General features: G+C 39.8%; 1 protein-coding gene and 1 long non-coding RNA gene across 3 annotated transcripts in view; one reads left to right on the top strand and one right to left on the bottom strand.

Moving 5' to 3' along the window:
* Window positions 1–2,081, bottom strand: part of LOC122664206 — a 30,354-nt gene extending 28,273 nt beyond the window's left edge. The window contains exon 1 of the long non-coding RNA XR_006333311.1: window positions 1,957–2,081. This is a non-coding gene — a long non-coding RNA (uncharacterized LOC122664206). The remainder of the gene's footprint in view (window positions 1–1,956) is intronic.
* Window positions 1,978–12,497, top strand: LOC122664203 (vesicle-associated protein 1-3-like). Of its 2 annotated transcripts, none has more exons than XM_043859925.1 (9): window positions 1,978–2,104; window positions 2,265–2,331; window positions 2,567–2,637; window positions 2,760–2,841; window positions 2,993–3,108; window positions 3,201–3,362; window positions 3,481–3,549; window positions 5,735–5,812; window positions 12,125–12,497. In XM_043859925.1, the coding sequence occupies exons 2-9, from the start codon at window positions 2,280–2,282 to the stop codon at window positions 12,236–12,238; spliced, it is 744 nt and encodes a 247-aa protein (XP_043715860.1). In that variant the 5' UTR covers window positions 1,978–2,104; window positions 2,265–2,279; the 3' UTR covers window positions 12,239–12,497. The 2 variants fall into 2 exon arrangements, with proteins under 2 accessions (XP_043715860.1, XP_043715859.1); XM_043859924.1 differs by having other exon boundaries at window positions 2,228–2,331.
* Window positions 12,498–16,483: the final 3,986 nt, after the last annotated feature.

Below are 16,483 nucleotides of genomic sequence, written 5' to 3'. Positions count from 1 at the left end.
CTTATATGAAAACAAAAGAGCCAAATCAAAACTTTTTCTTTAAGCGTAAGATATCTAAAACTATGGTGGCAATACTATAAGGAGAGAGCAAAGGGGAAGGTGAGAGGCACTTAACTAGCACCTGGTAATCAGAAAAAACAGCAACTTGAGAAAGACCAGCAAGGCGAGCAGAAGCTAAGCTAAGCGAAAAACAATAGCTTCCCCCACAAGCATAGGCGTGACAACCAAACGGTTGGGTTGCAACAAGCTTGAGATTCTTCAAGTGGTCAAAGATGATGCAACCAACACCTATTGCTTTTGTCTGGGTAGACGTCACCACATTAGTAAAAATAGAGGACTCACTAGCTGAACGGAAGGGATCCACAAGTGGTCGCATGGAGGCATGAGGGGAAAAAGAGCCTGGAATCAAAGAGAGTGTTTCCTCCACATTTTTGTTCACAATAAAAACTCAAACATTGAAAGAAGGCAGAGTGGCTATGGAAATTCTTGAGTTCCTGAGCTTCCATTTTTCTCAAACAACAATGGCATGAGGGGTGAAGAACTTATGTTGTTCCATTTTTGTAGAACTCGACACTTTAACCCACTTGATGATCCACTCAAAGAATAGCACACTTTGACGGGATGGAGATCTCATAGACATTGTTGAGGCAAACCATGCCTGTTGCACTAGGGGACAATAAAGGAGCGCATGCTCCACAGTCTTAGGGGCTTGCCCACAACAAGGGCACTCATGTAATTGAACAATGTGCTTATGCTTGAGGTTGGTCATCACACCAATATCTCTTAAGCATGTGTTCCAGAGGAAGGGTTGCACCTTGGGTTCAGATGTGTGCAGGGGTATCAAGAGGATATTCTGGAGAACATACTAAAATCCTATAGGGTTTGTGAAGTAGTACAATATAGTTAATAAAACTGGAGTTTGGTAGGTGTAGAGGTTATCTCTAAATTGGCACCAAGTTTTGCCATGGAAGGGTAATGTAACAATTTCAAGTGTATAGATAGTTTGTCACATAATGCCCTAAGCTGGTTAACAATTATTTGAAAAACATTGTACCAATTGGGTTACTGAACATCAATCTCAGAATTCTAAACTACAATAATGATGTAAATTTATTTTTTTTTGTTTTGTTATATTGCCCTTAGGACTTGAGTTCCCTAGCCCCCAAGATTAGTGTATCTTACAATTTTTTACAATGAGATATAATGTATCTTCAGTAAGATGGAGCTGAGATCCCTAGGGTTTGAGCAAGTTCAAAAACAGAAAATGGAGAAAACTAGAAAGGGGAACGAGGGTTTTGAGGTTTGGTTCAAAATCGGATTGAGTTTATTCAATCTGATCGGGTGAGAGAGCCAAATGGGATTAAAATAGAGTTTATTAATTAAGGCCGTTGATTGGTTGCTGGCCAGGTGGAGAGATCTCAGGGAGGGGGTGCTGGACGGTTCAGCTCCCGCCACGGTTGAACAGGAGCCAAATCCCTGTATGGGACCGGAGTTATTTAACTATCAAAAAAAAAAAAAAAGGGGAGTTGTTTAGCCACTTGATTAGAGCGCGTAACAAAACTCGAGGGTGATATGATGGACATGTGGAATCCTAATACGCTGCCACGTGTAAAAAATTAGGCCATTCGAAAAGTAAATTACGAATAGTCTCGGGGGTCCGGGTGCTTGTGGCTGGCATGCACTGAGGTGTACGAGAAGACAAGAACGACTGCCACCAACTGGCTTCTGTTTGTTCATTATCACGGAAAAAACAAAAAACAATATACATATTTCTCCTTTTACCCTTGTACCTTTTGAAGATACAAATCGCATCCTCTTCGAATTATTTAGGGTAATTTAGTCATTCTATCTGAAACATTAAAATAATTAGAGATACCTTCTACCGACTAACGAGTACCGAACTACCGATAGGAATTCATTCGCGTGATCTCACCTTCCCTCTCTTCTCACACGCACACGCACTCACACTCCCGAGCGCTCTGTCTGGGGCTGTCTCTCTGTTTGTTTGCGTCTTATCTATATTTGCAGATTTTCGAGCCAATGTTAGAAGACCGGTCGTTCAAACTCTGAAAAAAGCGAAGAAAACGAGAGAGGAACAGAAACGGAGAAGAATTATTGAAAAAGAAATTTGTGTCTTGTTTCGTTTTCTACGTTTCTTTCCTCAGATCTTTTCCCAATTAAAACCCTCATTCGGTATCTGTCCTCATTCTTTCTCGTCATAAACATAGAATCTTACCTGAATTTCGAATTTTCGTCTGGTAAAGCTACTGATTTTAGGCATGAGTGGGGGAGATCTTCTCAGCATTCAACCTAGCGAGCTCAAGTTTCCATGTAAGCAGTCTCTTTCGTTTCTTCTATTTCTCCATTTTTTTGATAAAATTTTTGATTCATCTATTCGTTTATTCGGTTTGGTTCTTTCAATGTCTATTGGTGGTTAACAAATGTCTCTTGCCCTAGAATTTTTCTGCTGCTTTAATTTTCTCATTTTGCAGTCTCCATGGCTTGTAATTATTTGTTTCTAGTTCTCTTATATCTTCTCCTAATCGCCTTTGTTCTGTTTGTGAAGTCGAATTGAATAAGCAGAGCTCGTGTTCTCTGCAACTCTCTAACAAGACGGATCAATATGTCGCCTTCAAGGTAGTTCTCTCTTTGCATTCTGGCGTTTTTTTTGTTTTTTGTTTTGGTTGTCGCATTTAATAATCTGGGTTGTTATTGTTGTACCTGATTTTCTTTTGTTTAATTGATTCTGTGAACGAAAGGTTAAAACGACCAACCCCAAGAAATACTGTGTTCGTCCAAACACGGGGATCGTTTTACCAATGTCAACATGTGACGTTACTGGTAACTCCATTCCAATGCATTTGAACCATGATTTTTCCACTGCCATTTACTTTTAGTTGATATTGATTTGCTTCCTCTGATTGTGTATATTTGTCATTTGCCATTAGTTTATGTTCTAATTTGTTTTTCTTTTGGGATTGTGTCTGATTAGTTACAATGCAAGCCCAAAAGGAGGCTCCACCTGATATGCAGTGCAAAGACAAGTTCCTACTTCAGAGCGTGGCCACACTTCATGGTACAAACGCCAAGGATATAACCCCAGAAATGGTACAAGGATGTTGTTGGTCCCCCTTATGTTGACTTCTTATTATAGGTTTTTGTTTCTTGGTAGTCAAATGTTGCATGCATTTATTCTGTAGTTCAACAAAGAGGCGGGTAAAGTTGTTGGGGAGTTCAAATTGAGGGTGGTTTATGTTCCTGCCAATCCCCCTTCACCAGTCCCTGAAGGGTCCGAAGAAGGATCTTCTCCAAGGGCATCTGTGCTGGATAATGGCAACCAAAACAACGTGTTGTTTGATGCTGTAAGTGTAGCTTGTTGTTCATGTTTTCCCATTCATAAGCAGTTGATGAATTTTCCTTTTTTGAAATTAAATATGAGTTCCGTTTGAATGTATGGTCGTTTCTGTGAAATATATTCAGATTACGGGATCTGGATTGGAAGCTAACCACACAAGATCTATGGAAGAGCCTAAAGATAAATCTTCAGAGGTAATATGATTCTCTTTCCTTCGAGGTTCTCATTGAAAAACTGATTTGTCTTTGTTTGGTAGGTTTAATGCCTAATGGATTAGGTGGACTACTTAAAATCTTCTTTCCTTTAAATTCTCATGATAGATGTAGTGAGTCTAGTGACTGTGCTCTCTGGCATCATAGGGATTTTTTCCCCCTAAGCTGCTACTCATTGCATAGGATCGGTCGTAAGTGAATCATTGGTTTATGTCCTGTAGGACATATTGGTTTGGATCTACGTAATCAGTAGTTATACTATATTTTACTGGGAGATGTCTGATGTTAAATTGTTCGGTCAGTAGAGTTGAGGGTTTGAAATGGTGGATGTTACAGAGAACCATTTTTTTTAAGACTCCTCAACAGAGGAAAAGTTTAGAAGTTTCAGCAAAATATTTTTCTTTACTTCTGGTCTCCAAAGGTTCAGTGTTGGTATTTGAGAAGCTTCAACAAAGGATATGAAGACTTCAGTTGTAAAGAGTTTAGTCTAGTGTTCCAGGGGGTTTCTTCTTTTCGACTGAAAAAGCTTTTTGAATTTTATTTTATAGTAGCTTTGGGTTATGAAAATATTGAAATCTGTTTTTTTCTTTCCTCTATATTTATAAAAGCAACATATAAATGACTTGTGAAAGTTTTTGAGAAACAGCTTGGGATAAAGCTGGTAGTACTCATGTGTTTACCAACATTGCATTAATTGTGCTTGCATGAGAGTGTCATTAAGAATTGAATACCTTGTAGATATCGACTTCCTCTTCTTTCTTGACAGGCCAAAAAAAATCACATCAGATCTCTCTCTGTTTATATCACAATACTATCATTTAACTGGCCATACCATATGGAGCAGAATGTTAGGCAATATACAACATATATGGATTCATCAAAGGAAAAAGGGGATGGGAATTGGGGGAACATATATATAGAATGTGGCTGAGATGGATGAGTGTACGGATAGAAAGGACATAACGGGAAGCAAATGCATTTGCAAGAACTCTAAAGTAGAATCAATCAGTGATAAGAGAAAAGCTGGCCAAGATGGTCAAGTTGTATGACAACGACAGTGGTTGTATCAGTGAAAAGGCTGCTAAGATGGTTCACTTTATAGTCTCATTTTATTACTTTATATGAGGAAACTTTAAATTACTTTGGCAATTGTATGACAGACAGTGATTGTATCAGTGAAAAGGCTGCTAAGATGGTTCACTTTATAGCCTCATTTTATTACTTTACATGTGGAAACTTTAAATTACTTTGGCAATTTTTGCAAACCAGGGAAAATCTTTTTGATGGGTAAAAAAAGGGAGCATTGTTGGGTGGAAGGGTTGTGAGGTCATATAGAAATCTGAAAATGTAGATGAATTTGAAGGAAAAGTGAAAGATATAGAGAAAGTAGCAGCTAGCAGTGGTACAACACTGCCGTCTGAGCTAATTCTCCCTTATTGCCCTTTGGATGGTGTGGAACCGATGTGGGGTGGGGAGCTGCAGTGTGGGAAAGTATAACAACTTTTCCTAGGGAATCAAAAGGTGACACATTTGGTTGCATAGGGTGGGAAAGCATGTATTACGAGGTTATTCTTGTCGGACCCCCTTTCAAATTCCTACTAAAGACGATGGGATTGAGACGAAAAGTTATGGGGAACTTCCCATTGGTTAAAAAAAAAAGGGCAGAGGAATTGAGACTTGGAAACTTTATACTTTGTTTCTTCTTGACTCAAATAATTGTTCTTTCTTCTCATTCACTTCCTAGCTTTAAATTTCTTGGTTTTGTTGTCAAATATCATTCTTTCAATGGAATCAAATAGATCAAGCAACTCTTATGGATTTCATGAATTATGTAGAGTTTCATGATGAATATAGTTAATGATTCGAATGGGACTCCTACTTGGTTTCACATCCACAAGCATGGATGATTAGGGAACTTACTAAGTTGCTATCTGGCAGGACACTGGCTAGCTTGTCCTTTGTTGCATAAGACTGAGGATATGATAAGTTATTCGAATCTCTTGTAATTAATTTTGTTATATACTTATATGCTGCATCATTGATTTTGTATAGCATAAAATTAATGTCAACCTTTTCTTTTCACTTCTGCATTTTGTTGTTTCTTTGCTGTAGAATTGTATTACCTGGAATTGCAAATATTATTTCCTCTTAACATGTTATTCTTTAGGCATTGCCTATGATTTCCAAGTTGACTGAGGAGAAAACTTCTGCCATGCAACAAAATCAGAAACTGCGTCAAGAATTGGTATGTTCCAATATTCCTGTTGGTAGAAATTTGTTTGTTTTAAACTTTTCAATGCTTAGCCTTTCGTGGTTTTTAGCCACTAATGGGTTATTAGTAATGTTATCTGCCCTGCAGCCCTGGGCTGATAGTGCCCAGAATGTTTCCCTCACTTTGTGTATTATCTATGTCCTTGACAATTGGATAGATACTTACTTCCAAGTGCTTATTTTATTTAATTTGGAATTTCTTGCTATCATGAAAAATAAAATTAAAATACTGAAAGAAAAGAAGATCGGAGGAACAAAACTTGTCCTGTGAGAGTACAGGCACACCACTTAAGAACCAATCAGGGTTAGTATCCTGCTAGGCTTCTACTGCCTCATTCCTTTGAAGATAAGCTATCTCTAAAATTGAGAACAATTAGCTTGATTGGTTTCTATTGTGGTGAACATAATATTTTAAAAAGAATGCGAAGAGAAAAACTTAATGTCATATGTTCTGGGAAGTAGAATTTAGTTTCAGACAATGTTGGTAGAAACAGGAGTGCTGGGAAGACCTATAGAATTATATATGTTAGACTGCAGAAATTTGCAATTAATTTAGTGCATGCAATAGATATATGTGCAGTTCTTATGTATTGGACGATGTGCATATTTGATGTAGTTGTATTAGACATCAATACCATCTGGATGTCTATGTGTAAGTTTAGAAGGCCTCCAAGGAGCAGTTGGTAGTCCAATGGGCTGAAATTAAGCTTTTGGTAGTTATATTATAGGTTGATCCTTTTATTATTATTGGGTTTCATTGTAATGGGCCTAATTTATAGATAAAGTTAGTACACTGGATTTGTAAGGATCAGCCCAAAGCCCTTATTTGTTTGCGCTTATCATGGATGACGTAACCAAGAACATCCAAGACGTGGTCTCATGGTGTATGCTCTTCGCCGATGATATCGTTTTGGTGGATGAGACAAAAGCAGAGATTAATGCCAAGTTAGAGATTTGGAGATCAAATTTGGAAACAAGAGGCTTTAAGATTAGTAGATCAAAGATGAAGTATATGATGTGTATACTACCAAGTGACTATTTTAGATAGCTGGGAACTACCATAAACAAAGAAGGTGACATAGATGATGATGCTTCGCAGAGAATTAAAGTGGGATGGATTAAGTGGAGAGGTGCGACCAGAGAATTGTGTGACCGACATATCCCTTTACAGCTTAAAGGAAAGTTGTACAGGATTGTTGTTTAACCAGCTATGATGTATTGGGCAGAATGTTGGGCAGTTAAGAAATGTCATATAGCGAAGCCATGTGTTGCAAAGATGAGGATGCTAAGATGTATGTGCGGCAAAACTAGGAAAGGGTAAAGTGAGGAACGAATGTATTAAAGCGGATGTGGGAGTTGCCCCGATCAGCGACAAGCTCCAAGAATGTCCTGAGGTGGTATGGCCATGTTCAATGGAGGCCTGGGGACGCACCAGTAAGGAGGATTGATCTGATCTCGATTGAAGGAGCTAAAGAGCTAGGGTTAGACTTAAAATAACCATAGGAGAGGTTGTGAAGAATGACATGCATGGTATACTGTCCCTCGGCCGGTTTATTGGTGCCCTCCTTTCAATGGGGTTAAAATTAATGTTGATGGGGCTAGTAAAGGAAATCCGGGTTTGAGTGGAGGTGGTGGCATTATCTGTGACCAGAACGGTAATTTTCTTATGGCTTTTGCTAACTTCTATGGCGTTTGTTCCAATATCGAAGCAAATTTGAGGGCTCTCCTGGATGGCCTTTGTATGCGTGCTAACATGGGCCACACGATTTGCCTTGTTAACTCGGATTCCGAAACAATTGTTCGGCTTATTTCTTCGTGAGTGTGCCTGTTATGGAATTGCTGGTATTGGTTCCATGAAACTATTCAGTTGATTGATAACTTGGAAGCGAACGTGTATTTTTCATATAGAGAGAGTAATCGCGCTGCTGATTTTCTGGTTAACATGGCTTGCAAGTCAGAACGTAGTACATTATTCCGGTTGCAAAGGGAGCTTCCTACTTATCTTTCCCGCATCCTCAGAGAAGATAAGGCTGGTTTACCACTGTTTCGTTTTAGTTGTTTTTTCCTGATTGAGGTTTGGGTTTCTGGTTTTTTGGAACGGCTTGAGCTGTGAGAGTGTTTTGTTTGTCTTCTTGGGCAGGGGTAAGGCGGGTTATGTCCCCCCCCCTTGTATTTTGATTATTTTTTTCTATGTTTAATAAAGCTTTAGGGGCTTCCCCAAGTCCCAGATAATATTCGGGTTAAAAAAAAAGAATGACATGCATAGTCTGGGCGTTGTGCCAAGTATGACCTCAGATAGAGCCTATTGGAGGGTAAGGATCCATGTTGTGGACACTATGTAGCTGAGATTTTCCTGATTTTCTAGGCTATCCTCTTTCCTCTTACTGTCATTTTCCATTTCTCACTTCTCTTATCTATTTTCTTCATACCTCTTGCTTTCATTTCCCATCATTAGGACCTCAGTTTTCCCTACTTTGTTTGGAAAGGATCCATGTAGCTGACCCCATTTAGTTGGGATAATGCTGAGTAGTGGTTGTTGTTGTTGTTTTCTTCCTCCCAGAGTGACCCTACTTGGCTAGTTGGCTTTTTGAGAGAATATATGGTATGTGCATACTACACTAGTACAAACAATATTAAAACAGTTCATACAAAAATGTGGATTGTCTTCCCACCCCCTTCCCCCCCCCCCCCCCCCCCAAAAAAAAAAAAAAAAAAAAACACCTAAACAATAGTATATGGACAAAAATATCGGATTTAATAACTATATGGATAAAAACAGGGCAGTATATATGATGTTATTATTATCATTACTATTACATTCTTTTCAAATGAGTTATCACAACAATTACTATTACTACATTGTACTTTTGGTCCAATACTAATTAACTTGCATATAATCAAATGTATCTCTATGCTTCATGGTTCACATACTCCTTTACTGAATTTGACTGAATTTTCAGCAAATCAAATTGGTGTAGGACAGGTTTGCTCTGATACCACTTAATGTAGTCCTAGATTGGTAGGAGGCCAACTAGGAGCCAGTAAACCAAGATCTGCTATGAACAGGTGAATCGACTAGGTTAAAATAGGTGTTTTGGTGAAATTAGGGTTAGGGTTTGGTTAGGGTTAGGGTTTGATGTGTGGGTTATGTCAAGTTGATGTATGAGAGTCTATCAGTGAAGGTCTTGAGATGTTTTGATGGAGGGAAGTATGTAAACTAGAATAGGCAGCAAGTTAGGGTTAGGGTTTCAGGTTTTTGAAAAGAGGAAAAGATGGATTTCTAGGGTTTGGCTGGACAGAATTTAACCAAACTTGAATGGTTTTCTTAGTAGGGTATATAATCAGTCAGATTTGTAGACTGTTCTGGCGGTTGGTTTGGGCTGTGGGAACTTTAGGGTTTTGGGAATTGATTTGAGATGGGGGGGAAATTAGGGTTTCAGTGGTTGGAAGGGGCAGCAAGGGAGATCAAGTTTTCCTTATGGGCAGGGGGTGTTGTGGTTGAAGTTTGATGAAGTTTCGATGGGTGGTTAGGTCTGGGGGGAATTTAGGGTATGGGAAATTTGAAAATAACGAAGGGGAAAACTAGGGTTGGGATTGTAGAGGATTAGAAGAAGATGGATGGGGATGGGGATGTCTCAACTCACTGTCGTTGCAGAATTTCCTTGGCAGCAGCTTGTTTGATTGTAGATCTTGAATAAAAATTGAATCTTTAACTAGAACTTGAAGGAGATCTTGAATAAAAATTGTATATTGGACAACTTGAAATAAAATTTGAAGACGAACCACCTAGGCTTCACACCGCAAGGTGTCGATTGGATCAGACACCAATCCCGCCAATGAACCACCCGAGCTTCACACTGCAAGGTGTCGATTGGATTAAACACCAATCCCACCAGCCTTGATCAAACACAAGACAATCTCCAAGGGAGAGAACAAAGTTGCAGAGCAGCTTGAGCAGAATTTTCTAAAACAATGAGGTAAAGAGGATCCCCACGGTTAGCTTTACTTATATTGGCCAAAGGCCTAAATTCCTATTCATCCTAGGTTTAGGAATCCTAGGCTGTGTCTAAATACAAAACACCACTTCTCTAAAATTCGTGGAGAGATGTGGACCCTAAAATATAACTTAAGTTAAAAAGATTCTATTATAAAATCACTTAAATTGGACCAGTGGTTCAACCGGTTCAATTTTAAAACATTAAAACATGAAAATAAATTAAGTATAGAGTTAATCCCGTATGCAACCTATGTACCCCTACTTTAGGTCCATAAAAGGGACCTATTACAGTGAAAACCCATGGGATCAAAGGCCCAACATGTATATAACTCAACCCTAGACTTATTCCTAATAAAAGAAGCCTAGTTTGGTGATAAATCTGCATTAGATGGGAAGGGTATCCAACTCATATATCTCAGCATAGATGTAGAAATTCCTAACAAGTATAGCCATAAACAAAGAAATAAACAAATCATATGTGTAGAATTTCATGCTAAGCATGCAAAGGAAAATCTAATTAGAGACATGATAGATCAGTACCTTCTTTTGCTGTCCCACAGGTTAGAAGGCTGTGAATAAGTGCTGAATCTCTACCTAACTCCAAAGATTGTGTCCTCAAAGCCCTCCTTGTTGGTAGAAGAATATCCAAGGTATTTGGGAGCTGAACGCTGAAGTTGAGATAAAAATTGGAAAATTTGGGAGTGATACAAGAACTGGTAAGAAATTTAACATAATAAAGTCTAGGCAAGAAGGGGAAATTGGGTTTCTTAGGGATTTGGGTAAGGAGGGTCAAGGGAAATTTGGGATACCACATCTTTGATCACAATCAGTCCTATTCCAGCCAAACAAGTATGATTTATTGGGGTTTATGGGCTGCTGTAGTTGAAAGAACAAATGGAATGCTCTTAGGAAATGAAAATGGAGGTTGGGAGAAATATGTTGGAATAAACACAACAACGGTTTTGGGGGATCAAACATGGATGGTTTGCTGTAGATATAGAATTTGAAAGAGAGGAGTGGATAGAAGAAGAAGAAGAAGAAAAAGATAGACAAGAAAGAAGATCACCATTTTTTATTCACTCCAAGAATTGCATAGAGTCGCTCGTACTGCAAAAAAAAGGAGTAATCTCACAAGCTCCAAAATACTTTCATTCATTCATTGTCTTCCATGATGAGTACAGAGGGCCTCATAACATTGCACAACAAAAAAAATAAAAATCAGTTATTTCCTAGAATAGCTACCCATATAACTACAACATAATTACAACATAATAACAACACAACAACAAAATAAGATAGTCTGGCCCCAAATGAAAGTACAATAATAAAAAGAACTACACATAATACTGGTTATCTAGCCATAATGACGTGACGTGGCTGCATGTGTCTGTCTCTCTTTTGATAAGTCCTAAATCCTACTGTGATATCCTCCTCACAAATTATATCCATGCCCCAAGCCAAGTTGCTTTCCATGGAAGTTAGCAATTCAAATTGCTCATCTAGTTTTTGGTAGGATAATTTGATTCACCAGTGATGGACCCAACTGATACCGCAAAAGCCATAGGACTGAAATCTAGGCGTAAGTTAGCCCTTTCCAAGCGATATTCGCTTTGCTCTAGTTTCGTTCCTGGTGGCAGGGGCTTTTTCCCAGTATATCTCAGCTACCCCGGATGGTCCTCTCTCTCTTAAATAGTCAAACTGGAAATGTGAAATAAATATGATTGGCATTATTTTGGAGCTAACCTATGTCAAAAGCCTAAGTCTGATGTTACACATAAATTAGGCCATAGTTTCAGAAATCGGATCGTAATTGGTGGAATCGTTGTTTCCATGAATGCACTTAGATCTTAATTTTTGTCCATTTTATCCTTCTTTTTAGTTAATGTAATAAAATAGTTGACAATCAATTAAACTTGGCTCTTGTAGTAAGATCTACAAGTCTTTTAAATAAAAAATCTTCAAAAAATCACAGATCTATGGGAATCTTTTCAGCTTCTTCCTTATTCCAATTTCTAGGGTTACGACTGATTCCGATTGATTCTGAATGATTCCGAAGGTGGCTGATCCGTGTCCAATTCTGGGTTCTTAAACCTTGAATGAGTCCTTTTACCCAAGTCCTATTAAGAGAGAGAGAGAGAGAGAGAGAGAGGTTGATCTCCTTAGATAGTTTTCTTGAGCAGGAAATATATCATATCTATTCTGTAGTTTATTTTAAAAAAAAAATTTGGTAAGCAATATTTATCTCCTTGAGAAAGGCAGTATAATTTGTTCATTTATTTCATTCAACAGGAGTTTATGAGAAAAGAAATTAGCAAAAGCCGTGCTGGTGGCTTCTCCTTCCTGTTTGTGGTGTTGGTTGGTCTCTTGGGTGTCCTTGCCGGTTACCTTTTGAAGAAAACATAGTCATAACAGTCAGTCTTTCGTTGCCTAAAAGCTCACATCAATATTTCGCGTGTTTAGATGTTTTCAGAACATTGTTGGCGGACCGCTTCGAATGGTATCGATGTAAAAAGTGGCTGTCCATTATGTATTATTGTCTGTTGGTTCTCAACTCATTATGTGAATGGAGAGTTTTATTGTTCTTCCCTTTTTTTTTTTTTTTTTGTGATTTAAGTTTGTAAACTTGAATTAATGATTAATTGATGAATCCGAGTTAGGATCAGCGCTTTTTAAGATTTGGTATTGTACTTCTACAATTTTTGTTCTCTCTATTGTATTAAAAATATGGGAGAGGGATAGGTACACCACCCGCCCGTTGTAAGCTAGTGGGCGGCCCCAATGGGGGTATGGGATAAGGCATCATATGGGAGGGGCAGGGTTCATTTAGAGGGAGGGGAGCATGGTTTGAGGAATCGGCATTGGATTAGCCAGATCGTCCATCGGTACGGACATGAGTAAAAAGGGAAAAAACTGCATTTATTTTCAAGGAAGGAATACTGATATAGACCAATCTGGATATACCGTTATCAATTACTAAAACTTGGAGGGGAGGGGACACACGTTTGTTTGCGGCATGCAGCCGTTGTGGTCAAACTTTTCCCTTATAATATAGGGTTGGCAATCTCTGTGGGGGAGTATGCCTTTTGCTTGTGCACAAGGGTTAATGAGAGCACTTGCATTGGCATCATTAGGATGGGGCGATTATTTCACCTCCTTTGTAGTACCTATAGAGAATTTTTCTTCAATAATATATTATTATCATTTATCCTATTAAAAAGGGGAAATACTTGCCTGTGTGCAGGTGGGGGTTGTTCAGCCTTTTTTATTATAATATAGGGTTGATGTTCTCTATGGGGAGAGCGTGGCCCTTGCACGAGGGATAGTGAGAGCACGCACGTTGGCATTATGTGGGTGGGAATTCTACCTTTCATGGGGTGAGATGATCATTTCTCCCCCGTCTGGATGTGGGCGGTACATTCCCTCATACAGAACTTGTCTCCAGTAATATATTATGGGTTAAAGAATGCCACCCGATTGTGTCCAAGGCGTGGACACTGTGCCTAGACACAGCTGGGTGTGAAATGATTGCCCAGCCCCCACCATGGCGCCTGTAATTTCTCCCTTGGAATGGCGGTTGGGCGATCACTCGTCATTCCATGCCTACCTGTGTCTAGGCGCATGTTCACGCCTTGGACACAACCGATTAGCGTTCTTTATCCCATATGATAGTATCATTTGTCCTATTAAAAAAGGGAAAATATTTTGTATTTGGGAGCATGTCCTATGTCAATGCTTCCATATGTCTCTTTCTCCTACATTCCACCCTATGAAATGACATTCTTCTCTTATTGGGAGGAGAGAGAGAAATACAGGGAGTGCTGGCTTAGGCTACGCTCCTAGACAGAAAACACTTTCCCCAGACCTCGTCAGTCACTATTATATTAATCAAAGTCCTCTCTAAACCCGGATCTTTATCCCCTCTAGATCTCTGCCCAGCCCAATTCTCCTAGTCCTGTAATAAAGGGGGGCACAAATGCACAATGACCACCTACCCCTGCCCGGGTGGGGTCCACCCCCCTTTATTATAGACACTGAAGAACTGGATTGGGCAGGGAACTGGAGGAGATAATTTTCCCTCTAGATCCTCTACTTAGAAAATGGTTTGGAATCTTAAGCCTCTTTCATCGCCTCTTTCATCGAGAGAAAGAGAAACAGAGAGAGAGGAGGGGGGGGGTTTAAAGGAAAGGAGAGGCCGTCAAGGTCATTTTATAAGTATTGTCATTGCCGCCTCCACCACCACGTTGGTTCTACCCTACGGCCTACCCCTTCCCTCCTGGACCAGATCCTCTACGATGCAGGCTACCCCAACGGCCATGCTACACAGACACAGGGCTACGTGCAATGACCACCTTACCCTTGCACGAGTGCCTTGCATGGGTGAGGGTAAGGCGGTCATTGCGCACGGTCTTGTGTCTGTGCAGTACTTCCGTTGGGGCAGCCCGCACCGTAGAGGATCTGGATTGCTCCCTCCTCTACAACCCCGCTTCAAGTATACCGAAGCCTGGCCCCTTCCTATATAACCTCTCACCATTTCCTTCCATTACAAAATATGAGGTGGTTACAAATCTCTCACGCCCAACATTCCAATTTCAACCGGTAATGGATAAGTGCTGATGTGTTAACCTTGGGCCACAAGCAGCTGATGCAGATCTCTTGGAAGGCATCTCTAACGTCTGTAACAATAGAATAAGTTGTTCTGTCCTGAATTTCTGATGATCACATCAGCTTTTAAAATGTGTGTTTTTTGAAGGATTAAGTTTCCCTCCACCCATAGAGGACGGTTCACCCACCATTTTAGTGTTCACAAAGTCCTCCTAGGATTTTAGTATGTTTCAAAACACCCTCCCGATACTTTTTTCCTCCCTCTCCCACCCTGCGGTGAATGGGGTCCATGGATGGAGGGAAACTCGATCTTTTTTTTAATGGTATGTATAGATAGATACACATAAAATACACGAATTTACTATAGTGTTCATCCCCTAAAACCATATAATCCCAATATAAGACTAATATTACTGTGACTCATTTCAAGTAGGTGGCAGGAAATCCTGTAGCCCCGTTCTGTACCAGACAGATCCACAAAAGCCAGCCACAGTAAGCATCACTACACCACTCATGACTACTGCACTAACCTTATTGCCAAACCAAAATCTCCTCTCCTCCCTCTCTTCACATCCTTCAGCCTTGACCGTTGCCACCTGCTGTTTTCCTAGGATCACACCTTCGGAAGGAATCCCTAGATCTTGGTAATGATGAACATCAAGGTCAAGAGAACCACCAGTATCTTCAACTTCGATTTCGTCATCATCGTTGAAGCATGATTCGGTGCATGAACACGTTGAAGCACTATCAGTATGGTCGACAGTTGAAATCCCCAAACTGTCCCTGCTGTCCTTGAAAGCAGATTCGAGTTCCTCAAGCCTTTGGGAAATGTGGTGCAAGTGGTGTGGTTTCTGAGTTTGGGATTGAGTCTCTGCGGAGATTAGGCGCTTCAAGAACGTGAATCTTCCATTAATTTCCTCTGTGAGGAGTTGATGATATGGGTTCTCCGCTGGGAGGGTCATTACTTCGTTGAGTTCGGATTTCAATTCTTTCAGTTTTTTGTGCAAGAGTGTGTAACCCTTCGCCATTCGTCTTTTCTCTCTCTCTCTCTCTTTCTTGCTTCAATATTTGATTTTAAATTTGTCAAACGTGTTTATTTGGGGTACCAAAGCGAAGGCAGAGGATCCAATCTGAGAGAGAGGGGGTTCCAAATTGCAATTTACGATTTTAATTAGATTTTTGGGGCGACGGTTATAGAAACTAGAAAGTATGCGACGGTTGATTGCTGTTTCTTTCTTTGTTTTCCGTTGAAGCTTCTTCTGTTTCCAGTTCTACCCCTTCCTACAAACTATTCAATTGTTTTTTTTGAGAAATTTACACGTACCTTCCTTGAAGTAAGGCATAATTACATATTCATCCGTGAGTTTTGAATATTTATGTATATCTCCCCTGCTTTCCAAAGTAAATAACAAATAAATACATTCTGTTAGTTGTCCCTGATAGTTGCACACGATTAGGGGTGTCAATGGGCCGGTTTGGGCCGGTTTCGGTTCTGGCTTTTTGGTTTCGGTGTGACTTTTATAGAAACCGAAACCAAACCATTAAGAAATATTCGGTTTCGGTGCGGTTTGGTTTCGTGTCGATTTCGGTTTATGATAACAGGTTGATATCGGTTTGGATTCGGTTTGGTACCGGTTTTATATAACTAGTAAGGTCCGGTTAATGCTAATTTTTCTTTTCTTTCTCTTTTAAGTACATAAAATATTTCAAATACAATGCATCTTTGTATCCTATGTCCTATGGCCTATGGATACAATTGGTTGGGTAATCACTAATAAAGGATATGAGATAAAGTGAGAAACTATCACAACACATTTAGGGGACAATGGGGCATTAGGCATTTACTGATTTACTCATTTATCGGGTTAGGTCGGTTCGGTTTGGGTTCGGGCTACCGGTGCACCGTCGGGCTAGCCCAAACCAAACCAAACCGTTTGCCTTTCTGGATCCACAAACCGAACCGAACCATTAAGAGTTCGGTCCGGTGTGGTCCGGGTTCGTTCGGGCTGGTTCGGGCCGGTTTCATCGGTTCGGGTTGGGTATTGA

This window comes from Telopea speciosissima, chromosome 6 (genome assembly GCF_018873765.1).
Source record: "Telopea speciosissima isolate NSW1024214 ecotype Mountain lineage chromosome 6, Tspe_v1, whole genome shotgun sequence".
Classification (NCBI taxonomy): Eukaryota; Viridiplantae; Streptophyta; class Magnoliopsida; order Proteales; family Proteaceae; genus Telopea; species Telopea speciosissima.
This window is presented reverse-complemented; position numbering and strand designations above follow the sequence as displayed.

Excerpts from the sequence above, each read along its gene's own strand:
- LOC122664203 (XM_043859925.1), top strand. The coding sequence starts at position 2,280 with ATGAGTGGGGGAGATCTTCTCAGCATTCAACCTAGCGAGCTCAAGTTT. Across the intron at positions 2,638-2,759 it reads ATCAATATGTCGCCTTCAAG|GTTAAAACGACCAACCCCAA; the intron begins GTAGTTCTCTCT and ends TGTGAACGAAAG. Across the intron at positions 2,842-2,992 it reads GTCAACATGTGACGTTACTG|TTACAATGCAAGCCCAAAAG; the intron begins GTAACTCCATTC and ends GTGTCTGATTAG.